This window comes from Ischnura elegans, chromosome 7 (assembly GCF_921293095.1).
Source record: "Ischnura elegans chromosome 7, ioIscEleg1.1, whole genome shotgun sequence".
Classification (NCBI taxonomy): Eukaryota; Metazoa; Arthropoda; class Insecta; order Odonata; family Coenagrionidae; genus Ischnura; species Ischnura elegans.
In genome coordinates, this window is record NC_060252.1 from 103130163 (window position 1) to 103155588 (window position 25426).

Below are 25426 nucleotides of genomic sequence, written 5' to 3' on the forward strand. Positions count from 1 at the left end.
CCATTCGTGCATATCTTCAGTTATTCAGTGATAGAGAGAATCTTGATGAGATTTTTGTTCTTTTGTGTTTTCATTTAATAATTGATCGTGTGTATTCAGTTTTTGAGCAATTTTTTAATACAAAAAGTATAGTGAACTTTTTGTAGGTAACATGTATTACGCGTACGTGCGTTACATTGCCGACAAGAACCTACAAACATTTTCTGAGTATTGTGTATCTTGCAGGCTTGTTTGTGCTAATTAGTGTGCGTTTCAGTGAAACGACCGTGTTCATCTATAAACATTAAACACAAGTTTCTATTTAAAGAAGTCTTTCTTTGATAAATTTTATTGTACTCCAAAAGTAACGAAATTACGAAATAGTTTAAATTTGAATTTGAACGTACCAAAAGAAAAAGACATTACAATCATTGAATTTGAACTTTACACATTCTAAAACAGGAAGACGTATGAGAATAATGGAAATTAGAATTTATACATCAGTGTTTTCAGTAAATTTGACACATCCCAAATTTCAGATTTAAAAAATCAATGATTCACAATTTGTTGGCTGTGAATATTTGAATATAATCTTCTGGGATTACGTGTTGTTCTTACGAGTGGCGCAGCAGGGGGGTGCTAAGGGTTAAAATCCCCCCCAGAGCTCAGATAAATTTTAAGTTTAATCAATTTTACTGAATTGGGTTGATATTACTAAAAGAATAGTGTAATGATTAATAATATATCCCTCAGAAAGCCGTAAAACTCACCATTTTGAACAGTTTATCTTAAAATGTATTAATCTCGCTCATACCACTTATCATTGTGGGTATTCCATACCCCCACACACCCCGGTATTAGTTGCACCTAACCGCTCGGGGCGAATGTGAAATCTTAGGATAAAGGAAAGGCTGGAGATTCGACAAGAGTAATTATCATAACTGAATTTCCTTGTCTCTTACCAGAAAGTGGAGAAAAGGAATTTTCAACGCGGAGGATTCCATGGACGCTCAAGCAGGCGTCCATAATTATCCTATCGGGTATGCAACCCGATTGACAAGTTTATTATATAATTTTTCATGCGAGTTTAGAAGTTAAGACTGACGCCTCATTCCTCTCATTTGTGGCCATCAGGATATGCTTCGTCGAAATTAGGTGAAGCCGTGAATTTCATGTCTTTCGATTGATAAGAATACAAATATATATATCTTGCATATTTGTGGCCCCATCAACCTCGGTTGCGTCAATTAAATCTTCCTAGAGGTATTTCGCTGGGTTGGCTAGTGAAACGAAACGACGATGATTCGTTTCGACCCGTAGGGAAACGGAAACATGAGGTCTAGGTTTAGTTTCGCTCCCGTACGAAACTTAAATCACCAAGGATTTTAGTTTCGGCCCGAGACGAAAATTTACTCCCGGGAACGAAACTAAATTAATCGAAACTCCGTTGTTCGCAGAAAAGTTTCGATCCCAGAAGTTGAGTAGAGGGGGATAAGATGGAATAGCTTCGACCCACAACGTTTGACAAAGGTGTAGAATGGTTAAAACCATCATCATTAGTCAACAATCCTGAGATTGGTTTGACGCAGCTCTCCATTTCTCTCTCCTATCCGCTAATCTTTTCATAGCTACATATTTCTTCTTTTTTACATCCTTTATAACCTGTCCTATATAACTCATTCGGGGCCGTCCCTTGCCCTTTTTCCCTTCCACTAGTCCTTCAACGATTGTCTTCATCAGACCATCGTGCCTCAAAATGTGGCCAACTAAGTTGTCCCGTCTTCTGCTTAATGTTTTTAGGAGGTTTCTCTTTTCTCCCACTCTTCTTAGCACTTCCTCGTTACTCACACGGTCAATCCATTTTATCTTCATCATTCTTCGGTAGCACCACATTTCGAATGCTTCCACTCTTGACTTCTCTGCTGCTGTCAACGTTCAAGCCTCGCTTCCATAGAGAAACATACTCCATATGTAGCATCTGATGAATTGTTTCCTTACTTCTATGCTGGTATTTTCAGCTGTAAGAAGATTCTTCTTTTTGTAGAAAGCCCTCTTCGCCTGCGCTATTCTACTGTGTACTTATTTCTTTCTTGCTCCATCCATCGCTGGTAATTCGGCTTCCCAGGTAAGAAAACTCGTTCACCTCTTCAAGTTTATGCTTTCCTAGGTTGATGTTTGTTTTAGCCTCCTCTCTTTTCCTGCAAACTAATATCTTAGTCTTCTTTTTGTTGATTTTCAGCTGATATCTGGCCATAGTCCTTCCCATCTTTGTCAACGCCTTCTTTAAATCCTTCTCTGTCTCGGCTATGACTGCTATGTCGTCAGCAAATCGCAGCATGCTAATTTTTTCTCCGTGGATATTGACACCCGAAGCTTTCTCCTTGATTTCATTGATGGCTTTCTCTATGTAAACATTAAAAATTAAGGGGGAAAGCGCACAACCTTGTCTCACCCCTTTTCTTATTCTTGCTTCTGCACCGTTTGGTCCACATTTCATCACAGCTACTTGGTTTTTATACAAACTATGAATAATTCTACGATCATTGTAGAGTACGCCGATTTCTTTCAGAATTCTAAGCATTGAATTCCATTCCACGTTATCAAATGCCTTCTCTAAATCGACAAATGCTATGACAGTCGGTTTGTTTTTCTCCGATCTCTTCTCTATGAGCATCCTAAGTGCCAAAATTGCTTCCCTTGTGTCCCTGTTTTTCCTAAATCCGAATTGGTCCTCATCCAGGAATTATTCTGCTCTTCGTTCTATTCTCCTGTAAATGATTCTTGTCAGAATCTTCGACGCATGTGTCGTCAGGCTTATGGTCCTAAATTCTTCGCACTTCTCAGATCTCTTCTTTTTGGGTATAGGAATGATGATATTCTTCTCGAAGTCACTAAGTAAATCTCCTGTTGAGTACATATCGCAGATAGTTTTATACAGTTGAGTTAAGACCTTTTCTCCAGCATTTTTTATTAGCTCTGCTGGAATGTCATCTATTCCTGGGGCCTTATTCTTTCGCAGGTCTCTAATTGCAGCGTCAAATTCCGATCTTAAGATGCTTACTCCAATGTCATCCTTTTCAACTCCACTTTCCTCTTCGATAACTTTTGAGCTAATCTTGCTTCCGTTGTATAATTCCTCCAGGTATTCCTTCCATCTTTCGGCTTTGTCTTCGTTTTCAATTAGAACGTTTCCATTCTTGTCCCTTATGGTATTACATTTTGTGTTTCATTCCTTGAAATGTTTCCTCACTATTCTAAAGGCCGCTTCCACTTTCCCTTGTACGAGGTTATTTTGTACGTCCTCACATATGTTCCTCATCCACGCTTCTCTGGCTTTCCTCGCTTTGCGGCAAATCTCGTTCCTTATTCTCTTGTAGCAAGCCTGTCCTTCCTCAGTATTCGTATTTTTATACTTTCTCCGTTCTTCAATGAGGTCTAGGACTTCATCCGTGATCCATGGCTTTTTTTTACACATTTTCTTCTCCCTAGAACTTCTCTAGCGGCCTCCTGAAACCCACTTTTTATGTTAGTCCAGTTATTCTCAACTGATTTTTCAGATAGATCTAACCCTATCTTGCGCTTTATTACTTCTTGAAAGGCCTGTTGATTTTTTGGCTCCTTTAGTTTCTCTAATTGCCAGGCGTTCTTTGCTGATTTCTTCAATTTCTTGAATTTCAAATGGCATTTCATCATCACTAGATTATGATCACTGTCGATATCTGCCCCCGGGTAGCTTTTACAGTCCTTTATCTGATTCCTAAACCTCTGCTTCACTAAAATATAGTCTAGTTGAAATCGTCACGCGCCGACAGCTGGAACCAGAAAGACGTCACATGGACTTTCTTCCAGCATTCATACTTAGCCGTCGCGTTTTCGCGCGCTTGAAAATTTTCACTTTTCGTTCAATCGCGAAAAATAGATATCGTCATTTAAAAATCTAAAAGTGTGAATTACGTACTCCAGGAGTAATAATCTTTCGATTTAGGCGATAAAAAATAATAGGAAACCACCGTATTCTAATTCCGAGAATGGAATTTCCAAAACTTTTCCAGAGGAGGACCTCCGATTCCCCCTGGAAGCAGGGCTCATCATGAGCTACAGCCGAGGGCCCCCGATTACCCCAGACCGCCCCTGAATGATAGTATGTTATTTAGAAAGAGTGAGTGAGTATGAATGAGGGCATTAATTTCATCGACATCAGATGGTTTTTCAAGTGCATAAATCAAACAAACTCACTCAAAAACAGCACTTCTCACGAAATAACTGACACTGGAGTGGAAAGCGTATGGTATACAATAGGGTAGTTTTCTTCATCAAATTAAACGAAAGGCATTGATTGCGATTCGTAACCCACCATTGGTGTATTCATAATATACAAATTATCTTACGATTTAGGCAAAAAAATAATAGGAAACCACCCTATTAAACAACCAATAAAAAGTAGAGTTAACTCTTATTTTTGTGGCAAAAACTTGAGCCATAAAAATATGGAGGTAAGAATGTTGTTTTACTAGGTTTTAAATTGCCATCAACATGGGCAGTAAGGGTTGGCGGATTGGAGGCCCTCGACTGGAGCTCATGATGAGGTCCTCCTTACCGGAAAACTTAGGGATCCTCCGCCCGGAATAAAATTGGGAAATCGCATTCCCGGAAACAGATTTTGACGATATAATGGATCTTAAAAACCAGATTAGAGTTTATAAAAAATAGTATTTTCGAAGGAAAATATTACTGTGAACATTAAGTTAAACCTCTGATATAATTTATGTATCAAGGTTCTATTATGTATCTAGTCATTTCTTTCCTTTAAACTGCACTGAAATCTAAAAAGAATATTGAAAAGTAGCCTTTTCGAATAACCTTTCAAATAAATCTTCAGGTTCTCTTTATTTTTATAACACATTTATTAATTTTAATTGTCAAATGAATTTTTTACACTGAGTATGTTGCAGATAAAGCTACCAATGAAATCTTAGAGTTTTTTAATTGCAAAAAAAACTTTGATTCAAGTAGGTAAGCTGAGCATTTTTTATAACACCTTTCATGTATACTCCACGATAGACGCGAGTGTTGTGAAGGCCCCATAGTCTCTGGGCCCTCAGCAATCACTAAGCATTTATCTATTTTATCCGATTTTTGCGGACAACCACTACAGCAGTCGTTGAGAAAATCCTCTTTCCGGTTAGGACTATGTTTACGGAAGCCTCCCCACTTGTCAATCGGAGCTCCAATAATCCATTACATTTTCAATATTGCGTTTAGTTGGTTAGTGGCTTCATGAAATACCAGGATTGCTACCCTACCTCATATGCTTTAAGTGTCGTCCGAATATCTTACTGGTACTGCACAAGGTCCGCGCAGAGGAGATTACGATGGAGTTGAAGCGTTGGATTGGGATTCTTCTGGTGACAGCTGGTCATTTACAAGGTTCATTTCAATTATTATTTTCGTGCTTATGGTAATAATTTTGAAAAAAAGTTCTAAAATTACATATCGTCACCTTTAACGTAAAACCTCGCGTAGCCAAAATTTCATAAGAATTAAATTTTTATGCCAATAGTTGTAAGACTTCGTATTTCGTATAATACAGCAGAAAAAATCCATTTAAAATCGATTTTAATGAATTTAAAAACGAAAAAAGTTATATTAATGTTGTATGACTAAAAATAAAGTTTTCTGTTCATACTTTAAAGTTTGATTTCTTGATTTACGAGGTTTTGCATTTAAAGTGACCGCTAAGATACCGCTAACTTTGGGGCGCATTTTTCAAACGTATAAAAAGTTTTAATTTCATATTGTCCTGTTTCTTTGATGAAGGAAAACATAATTTGCATGCACACTCATTACAAGTGTATAGTTATGCATCATACAATCATAAAAGGTCAAAGTTTAGCAAATGATCTGGTGAACATTATACTTGTGTCATTGTAAACACAAATCACTGTTTTCTAGTAGTCATAGTAAACACAATTCAATATATTATAGGAGTCATAGTTACACAAAAGGATGGCATCCTTATTTATGACGAAATTGATTCTTTAACTGGCATAAAATTTCGATTTTTAACACCTTTGAAAGTGAAATGTAAAGCTATCCATATTCTATCAGCTCACTTTATCCTCAAAGTTGTTGTAACAAATTTGTCATTAGTTTCGTGAACTGACGTACTGCATGAACACCTGCTGTAAGACTCTGCAGCAGGTGTTCATGCAGTATGCAGCGGTAAACACATATTAATTTCTCTGTCTCTCTTTGTGTGGGGAATGAAAACACTCCCTTATGATACATATTTTATATGAAGCTAGGTAGAAGAATATTTTGGGCACTTTAGGGAATGCGTGCAAAATATTTTATATGAGTTACTTTAATTGACCATCGACTTCATCAAAATCCATTTCCAGCATTTGTTTACGTAACCTTTCCCTCGGAGCGAGCCTACTTCTTTTTATCACGACAATACTGGCAAGAAGAATCTTTTTTAGATAATCATTTTCACAAATATAAAATATTAATTTTATTAGTAAAACCTTTCATTTTTCTATATTTGGAAAAGTACTACCATAACGGCCTGGGTAAAAATTCCAATTCTCAAATTATAGGTATTTCCATAAATTTTAGCATAAAAATATTGAAATTAACAATTGCATTCTTTGAAAATCATAATCACGGAAAATTTGCAAGTATTTATTTCAATATGAAAAATTTCCTCGCAACACGCTTGAATCTCCGCATTTTATTGACATGGAATACTTTTTTTTGTGGTCTTATCCCACTGAAGTAAAATTTAAAGAGAAGGCTTTGAAAGGTTCATGTCTCACATTTATAAAAAAGTGTAAAGTCAGAATCAGACGCCTGCTTTTCTCGTACAAGACATGAAGTTCGATTCGCGCGCCAACTCCTTGAAACCACAGCCACAAAGGAGGAAATCGACCAAATCGACCGTTACTAGGATAACTGCAATCAAGCCTCGAAGTCAGATGCGGTGGGACGCCTTCCGGGTTCCAAAAATTCTTCTTTGCTGCTTCCGCAGTTTGAGGAAAGTTTATCATTTAATATTTAAGGGCTTCGAAAAGAATTTATCATGCTTTACACTACAAAAGGAAGCTTTTACCACGGTACTAGGACTCCAGTCGTTTATAAAAATTAAGGGTACTTCTATAGTTTTAAGTCCAGTCAACTAAAAACACATTATTAACTGACATTTGGAAATATAAATTTTACTTTTTCAAGCTTTGAATAGATTATATGTCTGCCGGAATATTTCAAACAAACAATATTGATCGATTAAAAAAAAGAACCAAAGAATAGACACAAAAATGGTGAAAATGATAAAAATTGCTACTTCCAATGAAAAAGTAATAAATTTATTTAGAAAGGAAAAAAGGGCAAAATATTTAAACTCTCCAAAAGAAATATATAATTTAATCTCTCTATTGCCAAGGTGAATTCATCATTCTCAATTTAGCATTTAAGTTTTTTCTACCAAAAAACATCAGACTACTCGCACAACGCAAACATATGCTCACAAAATTTATTGTAACGTCTACTGGCTGGTTGTGGTGAACTTTATTTACCAGTGCGGTTGAAACGTGCTAAGCTATGTGAGTCTTGTAAGATAATTGACATCCTAAGTTTGGCCTATCGTTCAATGAAGTCCTCCATCGTTTGGGATGAAAACGAATTCCAATATCTGTACATTCAGAATAAATTGCTTCTGCCAGACCTCAAAATACAGTGGAATTCTAACCACTAAAAGATGATGCTCGCCGTATCGCTCAGAAAGATATCTGTTCTATATTGCTCAAGCAAGTCTATAGTGATTAGCCTCCGAGTCCCTCGGTGTTTCCAACGTGATTCTCTCACAATCTGTGTAACTACCTCAGCAGTTTTTGCTATCTTCTATATAATTTCTACTGTATAGATACCTTTTTCTCAACTTATACGCAACCAAACTCTACAAATGAGGTACCAAAATGCACAGAATTTATCAGAGAACATGCGACGGCATATTTTACTTCCTAAATATTGCTATTGTTTCCTAAATTTGGTTTTTAATAGAATTAAAAAAAGAAAAAAAAAACAGTAAATATTCCTGACGTTAACGGCGAACAAACTGATGCATTTGTTCATTTGCAACAATATCTCGCATTCTTTGAATAACTTTTTTAATAAATTTTTTATCAAAACGCGGCTGATTCCACATGCAAGTCTCCTGTTGATACGTAAGTATGAGTCATCATGTGCGTTTAACAGAGTATAGCGTAATTACTTCCAACGTTGTGTTTAAAGATTGTTTTCTTCAATTTGTTCATAAGACCCTGCCTTTTTTTCTACATTTTAAAATTAGAAACGCGCCTATCCCTCTGTGGACCTGCATTGAAAAGAGGGGGGGAAGCCCGCTGGGAGCGGGCGCAGCACGCTAGTTTCATTTTAATTATATAAAGTTCACGGATAATCTATAAATTTTCAAGAAATCATGTGATTACGGAGATCGATGCGTGTGGAACCCATCTTTTACTCCGCGAACCTTCCTAAAACAAACACAAAATATCTTAGGTTCTAAAAATCTCTTCAGGGCTCTGCCCGCATAATGTTGAAGTTATCGTTAATCAGATATATAACTTAAATCTGACACCATTATCCCATAAAATCCCATCGACAACACCGATTAGCTGGACTTGCGACGCGACAAATTTTAGCTTGAATATCAACATTGATCATAAGTATTATTATTGTAATGATATTGTTATTATAGTCTTGAGTGTAGAATTTATCATTCCAGGATTGCATAAATGTATTGATATTCAATATTATATATTGAACGAGCGTGCTGCGCCCGCTCCCAGCGGGCTTCCCCACGCTCTTTTCAATGCAGATCCACAGAGGGATAGGCGCGTTTCTAATTTTAAAATGTAGAAAAAAAGGCAGGGTCAAATTTAATTTGTGTACAAATTTAATTGGAATGTTCATGTACAAATTGTGTCAGATGACCTCTTTAAACACAACATTGGAAGTAATTACACTATCCTCTGTTAAACGCATATGATGACTCATACTTACGTACCAACAGGAGACTTGAATGTGGGATCAGCCGCATTTTGATAAAAGTTATTTAAAGAATGCGAGATACTGTTGCAAATGAACAAATGTATCAGTTTATGCGCCGTTAACGTCAGGAATATTTACCGGTTTTTGTTTTTTTTTGTTTTCTTTTCTTAATTATTTAAAAACCAATTTTAGGAAACAATAGCAATATTTAGGAATTAATAACCATTGATCTGATCAAAGTTCATTAGTACGGCATCCATTTAATTTATTGCTAAAATATTCGAGTGACGTTATCATGGTCGAAAGTTCCCAAACAAATGGGATGTTTTCCTTCACAGACAACTCTCTGAACCATTAGAGGCCAGGGCCGCTTCATCAATTAGGCACATTAGGCACTGTGCCTGAGGCCCACGGACTTTTCAAGGGCCTACAAAAGCCAGAACATAAGGTGAAAACAAGTTCAGAATGCCAGTAAAATTTTAAAATGTTTGTATTAAAGTAACTATATATAACCGTTTGAGATGAGCACCTGAGCAAGTCAAGCTGCAGTGCTGTAGATCTGTAAATTACAGTATGTTAACATTTCGGCTCTTTGTCTTAGCAAAGTCACATATGGCGTCCTCCAATGTCATTTCCCTCATCAAATCCTTTTCAATTGAAAGTAATGCCAGGGAGGATAGTCGTGTTTGTCCCATCGTTGACTGAAGATACGTTTTTATCAATTTGAGTTTAGAAAAGGAAACCTACTTTAAAACTTTTTTAAAAATTTAAGAAAAAAGAAGCACACGATTAACAATAAACAACGAATGCAAAGCGCATGGTGTAACACCGGAATTACTACATCATCGCTGCATAGAGTCTGCTTAGAATTATTAACAATGCGGAAAGTTCATTTTGATTTCAAATCGCAAAGAAGTGTGGGTGCATTTTTGAAAAAATATTAAAATCGAAGTCGGGGAGGGCCTACGATGACCTTAAAACGGCCCTGTTAGAGGTCAATGTCCTATTTTAGATATGCATATTAAAATTACCACTTTAATGTTCACTTTCCATAATATTCTCTTTATTCTGAACTTTTATTACGACCTGATTCATTTCCCCCATAAAAATAATTACAATTAGCTTTGATGCTTCCCAACCCTCGTGGCTGTGAATTTTTTTATTTTTTCAATATCAGCATGTTCAGTCATACGTCTTAGGGCCAGTATTATAACTTATAGTGGAGTTTTAACCGGAAAAAAATATCCCCAGGACATAGGATAGCTGAAAAAAGCCATTTTATATCAACCGTGATAATATAATTTTAACTTCCAATAGATTAATAACGACATTCTTTTTAGCATTTACATCAAAACCAAATAATGTCCCGAAACCAGAAATTGATGTCTGGAGCATAAGTAATGCGGTTTTCGGTATGACTGCAACGTTTAAGTGCAGATTGACAGTTGAATTTACAAAATTCAGTTGGTATAACATGAAGTGGAAAATCCCGAAGCCGGAGCAGATGTTGGTAAGAATGTTTTTTATAGTAAACTTTCCTTATTGATCGCTGATAAATACATTAATCCATTAATCGAAGAGTATACTAATGATGATAGTCTTTTAATAACAAAAAATAGACTGGAAGGATAAAAGAAGTAAGAGCAAAGAGAGAAAAAGCCTCGGCCATGGCCGCCGGTAGAGCAACTGCGGTCTCAGAGCTAATCATCACAAATGTTACACTCGAGGATCAAGGAGATTATGAGTGTACAATAAGAGACAGGAGGAACAACAACACCAACAGTGACAAGGCATTTGTACAAGTTTATGGTAAGTGCGTTTGCAGAATGGAAATGGCCTAGCCTTAAAAGTGAATTCTAGGGTATTTTGACAGTTTTCGTACATGTTAAATTTTTAAAAAGTTTCAAAAAATTAAATCTGTGTTGAACGCAGAAATGAGCTGTTTTACCAATTTTCAGCCAGCGATTGTTTATACATTCATGATTTTCGAATTCTTGCAAATCACAAGTAAATGTTTTGAAGCGACCTTATCCTCAAGCTTTGTCAAAAGTCAGATGCGAGTGTACTCTAAATGAAATTAAATACTTGGGTTAACATTTAGAACATTATAAATACCTTCCTATACATCCAGGTTTGATGGAATTCGTATTTAATTTTTCCTTCTCCTTGTACGTTTAACGTTCATCAGTGCCTTCGAGTGTAGGCATTGAAGAATTTAAGTGCATTTTTTACCAAGGTTTCGGCATATTTACCGCATATAAATCGCTTCATCAGGGATATGAATGAAAATTAGTACTGAAAGTGATACGTAAATTTATAAAAGGTTATATAAATGTTTTTACAATAATTACATGTACAAATAAAAATAAAATATTTAAAATTAATTAAAAAAAGATACTATAATTTTGGCATTCGCAACTTAATGATAAGATTCTAGTCCCCTCTTTTTAATTAATTAACGGCATAATTATTCTTTTCTTTTTAATTATTGTAAAAAACATAATATCATTTTATGCCTTAATGAACCAAATGTATGTACTCATATCATTCATAGTCCTGACTTAAACATGCCGAAACGCAGACAAAAATTGCATTTAAATTATTCAAGACCTAATCTACAACACATTACTCGACATTTACGTATTAATGTTCATGCAGTCCTATATTTGTTTCATGCTAAGCACTCTAATGGGACTCACTACGCATATACCCCATATCAGATTCTTTAAATGTATTATCGTAAATGTATGTTAAAATCTCATTGCTTACCTCCATTGCAGGACCAAGTGACAAACTTATCTTCTTCGATGTTCAGGGCAGTGAAGAAATAGCGGTGGAGGTCAAAGAGCCAAATGTGAAATGGGTTGTTCAAGTGAAGCAACGCGTCCCACATGAGTTGCGTTGGTACAACCCACAGGGTTCGGAGATTCCAGTAAATTCTGACAAATACGTGATAGCATCAAATCGCACTTCCACCAGTCTCAAAATAAGAAACATTGTGGAGAGTGACGCGGGGCTCTACCAGCTTAAAGGTTCCACCAATGCAACTGAAGAAATTGAAAATGTAACTCTATGTGTACATTGTGAGTATTTTAAATGTTCTTTCTTCGCTAAGGGTGAGATTGATTACAGGTAGGGGGTGTGGCCTAATCCCAGGGGGCACTTACAATTAGTCAGAAAAATGAAATGTCTGAATTTTATCGGTTTTCGCGAGGTAATTTACATTGCTTTCTATGAAGGGGTAAAATTTCATTCGTATTTTTCAATATGAAAAATTCCAATCAATCACGCTTATTCATCTGATTTTATTGGTGAGTACAACGCTAGGGTGATGATATATTTTTTAATTTTAACTAAATTAAAATAAAACTTAGGTGTAAAGGGCATAGCCGATTAAGAGGTTGAACAGTCCCCCCTCCGGGATTTTTCTCGGACTTTGAGCATAGGATTTGGGATCAAAAAGAACTAACCTCCCCACACTTCGAGCCCGCTATTTTGGCCATTTTGTGCTGTTTTTTCAATGACCTGTGCCCCCATAACACCCGTTTCGTACCATCTTGCACATATTTAGTCCTCTCACTAACGCTCAAACTCTAAAGTCATGTTATCTAAATAGCTCTAACTGAGTAAATCATGAGGGCACAATTATTAAAAGATTCCGTGATATCAATTGGAATTTAAACGACCGTTATAGTCACCAACAAGGAGCTCACACGCTTTATTTAGCTTGTGATACCATTGACGGGTATGTGTTATGTTAAACTACGCTCCTCGGTGATTGTAATCTAATTTAGGGTTAACATTTATCCTGCGTTTCGGAAAGATACGAAATATCTATGCTTAACACTTCAAAATACTAGTAAATAATGAAATAAACAGCATTTGTCACTCCCATTAGAGCTAATCTTGCATATTTGTACACCTAAGCTTCCCATAAACAAACACCAATTCGAAATCGTCGGCGTACTGCCGCCTTCACGCAGAGAAAATCCGACAGGTTCAGTTTTTCTGCGACGACGCTGCGAGCTGGAGACGTGACGTCATCATTATCAAAGACGGGCTCCGATTGGCTCGCTAGCCGCGGCGTCAACGCAACGCCGAACTGTGAAGGCACCTTATTCGGCTATGCCCTTTGTGCCGTAAAGGCACGGGAACATAAGCATATACAAAAATCTTTCATAATTACGGCCTAAAATAATTTTTCATCACTGCGAAATTACAGCAAATTCATTATTTTCAGCAAAGCCCACCACCACGTTGATCATGGATGAAGAACATGAGAAATTGCATTACATGTACAGAGAGAACATAACCATAAGATGTGAAGCTACTGGATACCCAAGTCCTAATATTACGTGGTACTTCAAAAGCTGCAAAGACCTCAAATGTGATGCGAATAATACAGCCATGGAGGTACACTGTCCTAAATAACTCAAAGAAACAAGTAATGAATGGATAATATCTTTTCAATATCCCTCCATTTTATGGGGCGCTTCGTCCTCTAAAAATGAAATCTAAAGAGCACATACCGCACAAAAATATAAGTAAATTATTGTTTTAAAGGTAATGCAAATGATAATCAATTCGCAGGATTTTCAACATTCGCAGCATTTTGATAATCTGATTATGGAGAATGACGGTATAAATAGCTCAACCCTACAAATGGACATTCTCGAGTCGGGGTATTTAACGTGTTTATCATGCAATATAGTTGGATGTGAAGAAAGTACAACCGCCCTTTTTCTGAAAGGTATGTAACTATTTCAATAACTTCAAACGTTTTAATTGACGTAGTTGTCATTTCAAAAACCGTGTAAGGATTTGAATGCATAACTCTTAGGATGTAGAGTGAGATGAAATCGTAAAAGTCTACTACAATTTACTAAAATTAGAAAAATTACATAACCCAATTTTTACAAAAGAGTTTTCCTCTGATGCAATAATACTTAAACTTCTATATTTTTCTACTGTATAGACACCTTTTTCTCAACTTATACGCAACAAAACTCTACAAATGAGGTACCAAAATGCACAGAATTTATCAGAGAACATGCGACGGCATATCTTACTTCCTAAATATTGCTATTGTTTCCTAAAGTTGGTTTTTAAATAATAAAAAAACGGAAAATATTCCACACGTTCATGGCGCACAAACTGACACATTTTTTCATTTGCAACAATATCTCGCATTCTTTAAATAACTTTTATCAAAATGCGACTGATTCCACATTCAAGTCTCCTGTTGATAAGTAAGTATTATTCATCATGTGCGTTTAACAGAGGACAGAGTAATTACTTCCAATGTTGTGTGTAAAGAGGTCCTCCGACGTCGGTACCTCACTTTGTACATGATCATTCCAATTAAATTTGTATATAAGACCCTGCCTTTTTTCCTACATTTTAAAATTAGTAACGCGCCTATCCCTCAGTGGACCTGCATTGATAAGAGCGAGGGAAGCCCGCTGGGAGCGGGCGCAGCACGCTCGTTTACTAAAATTAGAAAAATTACTTAACCCAATTTTTACAAATGAATTTTCCTCTGATGCAATGATACTCAATTATCCGATATAATTAGCGATTGAATTATAATATCAGTATGATAAATTTTGCATTGTAGAAGAAATAAATCTATTGCCTATTTAAATAAGAGCATTTCAAGCAGAATTTTTATGTTTGGTGATCTCTCACTCGCAGTTTAGATCCCCAGGATTATTAGATAAAATATTTGTTGTTCTATGATGAAACCCTATTGAAACTATGACCCTTATAAGGAAGCCATCACACTATGAATCGGAAAAATTCAAAATCTCAGAAAACAATGAAATACCTATCGATAGAGAGTAATTTAATTTTGAGATAAAAGATTATTTACCTCGAACACTCTTTAGTAGAAACGTTGTACACAATACACTTTTAGAACCGATAAATTTAAAAAGGTGATGCGGCTCACACTGTGTGATAAATACTCCCACTTCATGACTACAGAAAAAATTATCAGCTTAGCAATGGCTTGTCATTAACCGCAATTGTTGCTTCAATCAATTTTCCGACTGAAATTTTCTAAGAAAATGTATCTCTTCACTTGCAGAAAAATTTGGTGCAGTTCTTAGGATTGGAATTGCTATGGGAGCAACATTTCTCTGTCTTATAACTGTATTCCTGATAATACACTGTCAGAGAGAGCGGGTAAGAAAATATAATTTCCTCATAAGAAAGGTCGGGCATAAATTGTTTAAAAGGCATTTTTACAAACGTTTTGTATGGCACAACTTTGGTTGGAGAAAGTCAATTTCCGGTGGCTTGGAGGTGAATTGACTCTAGTTCATTTTCAAGAATTCATAAATATGACTTTTGGAGCCAAAATTAAATTCAATCCTATATAGATAGTGATACCACGACTTCACATCTTCAAATAAATTGTAATGAAAAATGCTTACACGTCAAATATTTGTTTATTTATAAGCTCCTACATCTAAATTAAACCTTATTGTGAATCAAAGATAATTGTGATGCATTTAGTGTTGATTAGTGTTTTGAAGTGCAGATCTTAACATTTTAAATGCAAATTTTTTCCAACATGTCGCTAATTTGCCGGCCTCGGTGGCGGTAACGTTCTCGCCTGCCAAATAAGAGGTCGCGGGTTCGAGTCCCGCCTGGGTAGGTTTCCCCGGTCCAGGGCATGGTCGTTTGTGTACGTTTACTTGTTACGTTTGTTGAACACCCCGGTGTAAAATGGCCAATAAGAGCTGTATCCGGTGGTTTGAGAATAAAATAAAATAAAAAATAAAATAAAAATACACACATACCTTCATTAGGGCTTTAATATGTGCAAAGTTTCCTGTTTGATATGAAGGTATATAAATTTAACAAAACGTTTGCAAAAGGTTGCATTTAAATTCTTAAAGACTTCCAAGATCCAAGACACTAATCAACGTGAAAAATAGAAGTCGAAAGAAAGAACAAAAAACTCAATTGATGAATTTCGCTATTTAGATGCAAGCAGTGAAGCTCCAGTGGTCGGTTTACCCTGGATAAACCTGATCATTCACGATATCATTAGAGTCAATTCGTTGACCTTGATATGTCCTTTTCTTCTTTCAGAAACTACGCCATGCACTTGAAATAATTGGCCTCGCAAATTTTCAAAAAGGTGAATTAGAAAAGTATGATCCTGACCTGGGGATAGAAGACCAAGCAGAACTCCTGCCCTATGATAAGAAGTGGGAATTTCCGCGGCATAGACTGATTTTAGGTGGGTATTGTCATCCTCATTACTGTAGGATGTGTAACACAGAGCCCTTAAAACTTTATTAATACACATTTTCCGTACCCCGGCGGACTGAAGGACTCTCTGAGCTAGTTGTAAGTGAGAGAACCTTGGCTACAGCACACGTTCAAAACTCTGTTTTTCATAAAAACTTTCACAGGTACTCGTCATTATTGCTACATTATTCTACCGCTTAAGTAGGTTTCCCTCGAGTAAGCACTCTGGGAGGCATTCTGGGAACCTCCCCTACCTTCAAGCACCTCCCTCTTCAATAGGGTGGTTTCCTATTATTTTATTATTGCCTAAATCGAAAGATTATTACTCCTGGAGTACGTATTTCACGCTTTTAGATTTTTATGAGACGATATCGATTTTTCGCGATTAAGTGAAAAGTGACAATTTTCAAGCGCGCGAAAACGCGACGGGTAGGTATGGTTCCCGGGAAAAACTCCGCGTGACGTCGTTCTGCTTCCCGCTGCCGCAAGTGAGGTGACCATTAAGGAATGTTAATGGTCAATTTCAGCCTCGTTTGAAAAAGGCCAGATTAGCGGCCATGCGATGCCACTCCACGTGACGTCACAAGGACCTAGTTTCTATACGAGTAGATATGAGTTTTACATCGTCTGAGATTACCAATGCAAACATGAGGCACAGAGCTCAGGGAAACATTTCTTATAATAATCACCTATTAAAATTGCTTAAGGTCGGAAAGTTTCCTTCGTTTGATAAGGTATTAATAATCCTATTTATTATTTAAGCCTATCGCTACCTGCCAGCAGGGTACTCTGCGCTACCACCATGTTCTGCAGCAAGCAGCCTGCATCGTTGCGGCGTTCATAGCCTCGCACCCAGGTGGCCCCATACAGCAGCATCCGGATGTCACACGGGCTTTTCCCAGCATTCATACTTAGCCGTCGCGTTTTCGCGCGCTTGTAAGTTTTCACTTTTCATTCAATCGCGAAAAATAGATATCGTCATTTAAACATCTAAAGGCGTGAAATATGTACTCCAGGAATCTTTCAATTTAGGCCATAAAAAAATAATAGGAAACCACCTGATTGATTTGAAAGGAGTTGGGCCATCGATGCCGGCGCAAAGCTTTCACATAAATGCAGTCGAAACTCAGTTTAAACAAGGTTTTTATAAAACGCGTTGGGGGCATTGATGGTGCCAAGTTAATTTTCTAGCCTCTGACCATGGGTGATTTCAAAGTGGTCACGACGAAGGCGAACTATATATCTATCTACTGGAACGCGAATAATCTAAATTCAGCCCTGCAGTTTTCACAAGTGCTCCGCGATTTACGACAAACCTAACATTAAGCCTGAATCACACGATCATTTTTTTCGTCATGAAAGTAATCACTATCGCGGTCACTTTTCCCGTCGCGAAAAGCGAACGGTCTGGTGATCATTTTTCTGAATCACACGGTCCCTCCCGCAGTCGCTTTTCGCATCATTTCCGATATCACAGCTCGTTGTCATAGGTCCCTCATCTTGAAAATATATAGCGTGTTTGTTTATCTATGTCGTTCCCACAGTTGTCAAACGTTGCGCAGCAATTGCTCCTTACGGAAATGCGTTCCGATTGGCTGATATGGGGTTTTAGTGACGGTTTTAGTGGCGGAAAAAGCGACCGGACGAGTGATGAAAAACAGCGATGGGAATCCTCATCGCGATCGTGAAGGCGAAAAACAATAGGGTAGTTTCCTTCATCAAAGAAAACGAAAGACATTGATTGCGATTCCTCACCCACAATTAGTGTATTCATAATATACAAATTATTTCGTTTTAGAAATACCGGTTTAGACGAATGGCATGGTCAATTTTTATCCTCATTTGAAAAGGGCCAGATTGGCGCCCATGCGATGCCACTCCACGTGACGTCACAGGGACCTAGTTTCTATACGAGAAGATAGGAGTTATACATCGTCTGAGGTTACCAATGCATGCATGAGGCGCAGAGCTCAGGGAAACATGTCTTAATAATCACTTATTAAAACTGGCCAAGGTCGGAAAGTTTTCTTCATTTGATAAGGTATTAATAATACTTATTTAAGCCAAGCGCTACCAGCCAGCAGGGTACTCAGCTACCCGCTAGCAGCCTGCGTCGTATCAGCGCTCAACTCGCCTCAAGGTCACCTCACTGGGCGGCAGCGGGAACCAGAAATACGTCACACGGAGAGATTTCCCGGCATTCATACTTACGCGTCGCGTTTTCGCGCGCTTGAAAATTTTCACTTTTCATTTAATCGCGAAAAATAGATATCGTCATTTAAAAATCTAAAAGCGTGAAATACGTACTCCAGGAGTAATAATCTTTCGATTTAGGCAATAAAAAAATAATAGGAAACCACCCTATTGCCGGCGACGATCATTTCGCCTAGTGATCGCGATAGTGATCACTTTCGCTACGAAAAAAATTGATCGTGTGATTCAGGCTTTACGATCATTTCAGGCGACGCGTAGCGGAATTTTCTTGACAATGATTTCTTGTTGACATTTCCGTTTCAAATATTCGGTATTGGGGTTGCTTCGTGTACTCTTTTCATGAAACTTCTACATTAGCAATGAGTATAGAATATGCATGTGTCTATACTTCTTGCACAAAGAGATGGTTTCCGTGGTGGCCCTAAACATGCGCTTTCTTGGGATACTTCACCGTGACGTCATCCGGAGATCTCGGCGCAGTGGTGATGGTGCACAAAGGAAATGAGTTATTCCACGTGTTGCACTGCAAATTTTATTGGACTAATTACACAGGCCTGCAAAAAAATACTTTTTGAAAGTTGTTTGAAATTTGATAACTGATTTTTATGTACTTTTCAGCGCTGATTTCAAAAATCTAATCCATTTTTGTCTATCACGTCAGGTTTTCTCGCAAATTAGGAAGTATGTTTTGGTATAGAAACAAAATACAGGCAATTTTTCACATTTTTTCCAAAGTTATAAAATTTTATTTTATTTATAAATAATGTTATAAACTACACTTCCAGTACCCTTCCATTTCTCTTTGAGCTCATAAGTCCTTATAATAACCCTTTTGCTCTCTGTCGAAACTTCTTTTACTGCTTGTCCGGTTGAGGATCATCTCTTTTTATCATCCAGCAGTAGTCCGCTTTCATGGTAACTTTGAATATTCCTTGATATCTTCTTTCCATTTCTTTGACATCTTGATGAATCTTACGCCCTGCTCTCCGCTTACATCACCAAGGTTGCAGGGAAGTAGCCAAGATGTGAATGGAGAAAATGAACTTCAATGCTCATGTTACAGCCCAGCTTCTTAAAATCGTCAAGCATGTCTGCGACGATTGTCTTGTAGCTTGGATCTCTTTTGTTTCCTAGGAAACCGGTAACAACTAGTTTAAAGGATGTCCATGCTGCCTTTTCTTTCGTTTCCACTTTGTTCACAAAGTTGGTATCTGTCATAAGATTTCTAATGTCTGGTCCGACAAATATTTCTTCTTTTACCTTTGCCTCTGATAAACCAAGAAACTGTCCTGAAAGATATCTGAAGCACTTCCCTTCTTTTGACAATGCCTTAACAAACTGTTCCATCAGCCCCAACTTAATGTGAAGTGGTGCAAGTAACACCTTTTATGGAACCACAAGGCTGTCAATATTTTCAAACCATACCTGTAACCTTTTTCTAAAGGAAGGGCCACCTTTTTGTATTTGGCGTTGCTTTTTGTCTCTACTGTCCCACTCACAGAGAAAGCAAGGGAATTTTGTATGGTCACTTTGTTGACCAAGTAGCAATGAAATCACTTTTAAATCACCATATAGTGCCCATTTGTGGTTTGAGTAGCAGAGTTTGCTTAAAACCAGTTCAAGGTTTTCGTAACATTCTTTTGAGTGAACCAAGTGTCCAACTGGTATAGAAGCATACTTATTACCATCTAGAAGTACTGCTTAAAGGCTTTTTTCGAAGAATCGATATAAAGTCTCCACTCATCAGGAGCATATTCTATTTTGAAACGTGTCATAAGTCCGGTTCTCTAACTAAATCGTTCAGTTCAAATTGTGAGAATGAAATGGGATCAGTTGTGCTAGGATCGTAGCAATCAACGTCTTCTTCACTATAACCTAGCTCAGCCAATAGCTCGTGACCATCATGTATATCATCCAAAAAATCTAGTGGAGAGGGTATTGATACCTCAGGTCCTTGAGGAACAGGGCGAATGGCTGATTGAATGTTAGGATAAGAAATGCCCTTTTTGTTTCTCAAATTGAAACTTCGTACCCTGCAAGAACAAAAATAGCAGTCATCGCTATGATTTTTGGGCTCCCTACAAACCATTGGTATTCCAAAACATAAGGACCGCTTATTACGTTGAAATCACTGCCCCAGTTCTTCAACACACACTGCACTAAATTTGTGTGGGGCCCAGGGTTTATATTAATAATATCAAAAACAGCTAAAACTAGAAATGCAGTTTGTGAAAAAACTGTGCGCGATGGAATTTTTTCTTTATTTTTCCCGAAATCAGCGTTGAAAAGCCTATAAAAATCACTTATTAAATTTGAAACAATTTTTATGTCGCAGACCTGTGTTACCAATCAAGTAGATTGTTTTTAGAGCACTGAATCACCGTTACTTTAATTTTACCTACTATAAGACGAACAATAATCTGCCGAACTGGTCGAGCCGTAGGCCATGCCGATTCCTGCTTTCTTGATACAGCCGAACAACAAAAGTTAAGAAAGATTTTATTTCCTCCCGGCGAATGGCTGGCGTAAACAGTTCTCTGGTTTCCATCCGTGTTAGTTATCCTCCATATCTATCCTTCCAAACGTTTCTATGAATGATTGACGTATTCATCGTCATCAGGGCCGTTAATGCCAATTCACTAGTGACCAGGTTTATGTAGAGTGTCTCTCAGGTTAGGTCGGATCCTATTGATGGATGCATTTTTGCTTTTTCCCGCCAATTTTAGGATAGTTTTTTTTAATGGCGGGAAAAAACAAGAAGCGAGGTCCATCAAGGAAGTAAGTAAATCATCGAAACGTCTGCAAGGATGGAGATGGAGGATCTATTCTGGGTGCAAACCCGAGAACTGTTTACGTTAGCAAAAGATAACGTTAACGCACAGCGATCCGCATCATGTAATATTTTTACACTACTTATTCCAGGGAAATCCATGTGATATCAAGCCCGTCCATGCGGCTGGATTTAACAACGCAAAATCTGACGGAGCCGGAAAACTTAATCGCACGTTGAAGCTAGTGTGGAAATTTCACATTTTTCAGGCAAGCAGATTGGATCGGGGGCATTTGGGATGGTGATGAAAGCCGAGGCGCATGGAATTGTGGAGTGGGAGGCAACAACGACGGTTGCGGTGAAGATGGCGAAGAGATGCACAGATAGCACGCACATCAAGGCTCTCGCGTCAGAATTGAAAATCATGGCACACCTGGGCAGCCACTTGAATGTCGTCAATCTATTAGGGGCCTGCACGAAGAATCTCGCAAAGCGTAAGTAAATCGAATTGTAACCAAGATTCAGACTCCTAAGATAAATTCAATGTGGTTGTTTTGACATTTTTAGTGCAATGAATAACCCTAACTTTAATTTTTTGTCATAAAACGAACACATCTACCAACTAATTACATTAAAAAACTGAGTGAGCCGGCGGCCATGTCGAATCTAGCTTTCTTTTGTTTTCAACGCACAACCGTCCAGATCTTGTAGTATTTCTAAGCTACTTAAGTAAGAAATTTCTCCTCGGAAATCCATGTGAGGCTACTGTTGTGAAATATCTGTAACTTCTAATGAAAATGCGTTAAATATAGAAAGGTTATTTACATATGGTGTGATGCGAGGATTCTGTACCTGACTACATGTTAAAAATAATGCTCGTCTTATGTTGTCAGAAATGTGAAATTTTCTCACCGATAAGAGAAAAAATAGCCCTCGTGAAGCATTCTCACCAGCCAAAGCTTCTGGAAAAAATATTGCACTAATCATTGCCTTAATTTTCGAATTTGGGACAGGTATCAAATTTTTCCGCCGAGTAGTAGCAGATGGAAAACATTCACTGTTCGAAAAATCGCAGAAAAGATTTTCTCATTATATTCAGCCTTCATTTGACGTCAAGATACCTTTGGGGAGAGAATTTGGGTAAGAATAATGAAGTCATTGACTGCCGATATAGAGTAAGGAACTCAGCATGGTGATGCTGTAACGTTTGGGTTTAAGAATGATCATGAAGAGCGTAGGATCAAAACTTGGCTTGTCCCAAATCATTGCTTCTAAGTAAAAATGATTATGATAACTATTAACCCATAATGTAGGCACAAAACGCAATCTGGTCGGTATTTTTAAGCGATTAAAAGGCTATAAAATATTGTATTTTGATAAAAACCGAATTCAAGATCATAGATAGGTTTTGGAGAGAGCATTGCATCTGCATTCGAATTTTGAATTTTTTGACACACTGGGCATTGACCGTAATATCATATTGATACGACAAAAATGGATGATCGCAAACGAAATGTATCCCAAAATAAGTGGATCATTGAATCAGTGCATTCTTTTTCTCAAAGGGTCACTGTACCACAATGTAGAGATGTCATCAGTCGCCACCTTAAGGATTTCTGGTGTTTATATCTGGATTCCTGTAGGAAAGTGTTATTATACATATTTGCAAGTGGTTTTTTCTCTCATAGTAAATGTTAACCTTTTCTTTTCAGAGGAGCTGTTCGTTATCGTTGAATACTGTTGCTATGGAAATCTTCAAAACTATATTTTACGGCATCGAGAAGATTTTATTGATCAAATTGATCTAGCAACTGGGAAAGTGGATTTTCGCATATCAATGAACATTAAAACTCAAAATATGAATTCATTTCCCCTATGTCTAGAGACTGGAACGGAAGATCAACGGTAAACAGCCTTAAATACAACTTCTAGTACCTAACAACTTAACTAAATTACGATAGCTTAACATTAAACAAGTTATGCGCAAGGGAGAATGCCAAAATATGGCCAAGCGAGTGGGTCCTCTGTAACTCCCTCTTTAACTCACTAATTTCTTTTGCTCACACAACAGATAAACCACAGTGCATACAATTTGATTCTGACGGGTAGCAGCCAGTGGGTAAATAAAGAAAACATATTTTGAAAAGAAAAACTTCGAAAAAGGTCACTTGTAATTCAAGTCGAAAAGTAAGATTTAAATTACGTAGCCGGAGAGGTTTATCAGCTACCCTCCAATAAATTTTACCTCCACTAAGCATCTCAATTTCATATTTTGTTGAATTTGAGAGCAAACATTTGAATGAACTCAACTGACTCAGGCGTGATATACTGAAGTTCCACGTATTGAAATGAAAGGTAGCTGCACATTTTCACAATTATTATTTCAATGCGCACGACTCGTTTCGGCTCACAGAGTTACACGGCCGTCATCTTGTGCACCTATTACTAAAGGTCTTGTACAAGATGATAGCTTTGTGAGCCGAAACGCGTTGTATGCATTAAAATCATTGTGGAAAATTGCATTTACGTTTCAATTCAATGTAAAAAATTCGGTTTATTTCCCCTCAACATATATATAAGGGCAGTAATAATGAATTTTATAATGGGAATTAGAAAAATAAACGGTAAATCAAGCAATTATATAACTTTCGCTCTCACCAAATTCCAATCATGAAATTGTGAATACGCCCACCCCCGAGGTGATAACGCTGCACGTAACTTCGAATCTCATCGATGACCCATTTCCCTATGTGCTCCTACTGACCATTGGAAACGGGAATCAATTTAGCTATAAAGTTGAAATGAAGCAAAATAATAACCTAGTAGAATTTCAACAGCTGGATAAAAGCATTAAAAAATTTAATTTACTACAGAATATTACAATAAATTTAAAAATTAAAAAACTCACGTCTTCATTAGAACTACCCTAGTAGCTCCAAAAGGGTTATATCTGTATATTTTTAAGATTTCGAAATACATCGATGTATACAGATTTGCAAATCTGTATATTATACATATTTTTTACATGCCTGATGATCCATGGTCCTTGATATATGTCAGAATCTTTATAATATACAAATAATATCCTTACGGCGCAACCAGGGATCATCAGACATGCATAAGATATGTATAATAAACAGATTTACGACGAGTTGTACGTATTTAATCTATATAAAATCCATATTATGGCAGCAGATATAATACGTATAATATCTAGATATTATCTGCGTGGTAGAGGACATTTGCATCTATTTTATACAGATATAATATGTATACAGTGTATACTATGATACGTATTCAATCTAGATATAATCCTTTTGGTGCTACTTGGGTAAAAGGAAGAACATAAACCACCTTACCCTTTACCGATGCCCAAAGTTTAGATTTTACAGATAATAGACTACGGGTTCAAAACCAAAAACATGGCGCGCGTTGGCTGTAAATTTTGACCCTGGAGTGATTTAAATTCAGCATATCAAGCATACATGAGATTTTTGCTGTAGTGCTATATTAATATTTGGAAAGAGTAAAGATGTTAGCTGACTTAATAAAATTGTGGTACAATGAAACGCACTATTTGTGGTGTCACTAGCAATTAATCCTGCCATAGAAGTCAAGCTGCGTTTGTTGAAAGTGACTTCGTATTCATCTGAAACTGCTAAAAAAAAGGGCTACATTAAAATATCTGCATAGAACTTTCCGTATTTTGCGTGTCCCAATTTTGATTTTTGACATAAAAGAAATTCACGCAGTTAAGCATGTTTTTATTAGCAAAATATGTTATGGAATGCCATAGAAGTCAAGCTGCGTTTGTTGAAAGTGACTTCGTATTCATCTGAAACTGCTAAAAAAAAGGGCTACATTAAAATATCTGCATAGAACTTTCCGTATTTTGCGTGTTCCAATTTTGATTTTTGACATAAAAGAAATTCACGCAGTTAAGCATGTTTTTATTAGCAAAATATGTTATGGAATGTGCATAAAAATGAAACATGGCATTCGAAGGTTTAAATTTGTTGTAATGAACATTCTCTGTCTTTAAGGGCAATGTTAAAGGCAGGATATGATGGTCCAAGTTGCAGTAATGTCACCGGGAAACTGTTGAACACGGCCGATAGTTTAATCCCACAGGACTTAACAGGCAAGTATTAA

At 37.1% G+C, this 25426-nt stretch overlaps 1 protein-coding gene across 1 annotated transcript; it reads left to right on the forward strand.

Moving 5' to 3' along the window:
• Positions 1 to 15134: 15134 nt before the first annotated feature.
• LOC124163055 (platelet-derived growth factor receptor alpha-like) lies at positions 15135 to 25426 on the forward strand. The gene is made up of 5 exons (XM_046539838.1): positions 15135 to 15213; positions 16129 to 16279; positions 21544 to 21768; positions 22987 to 23179; positions 25318 to 25426. The coding sequence occupies exons 1-5, from the start codon at positions 15151 to 15153 to the stop codon at positions 25424 to 25426; spliced, it is 741 nt and encodes a 246-aa protein (XP_046395794.1). The 5' UTR covers positions 15135 to 15150.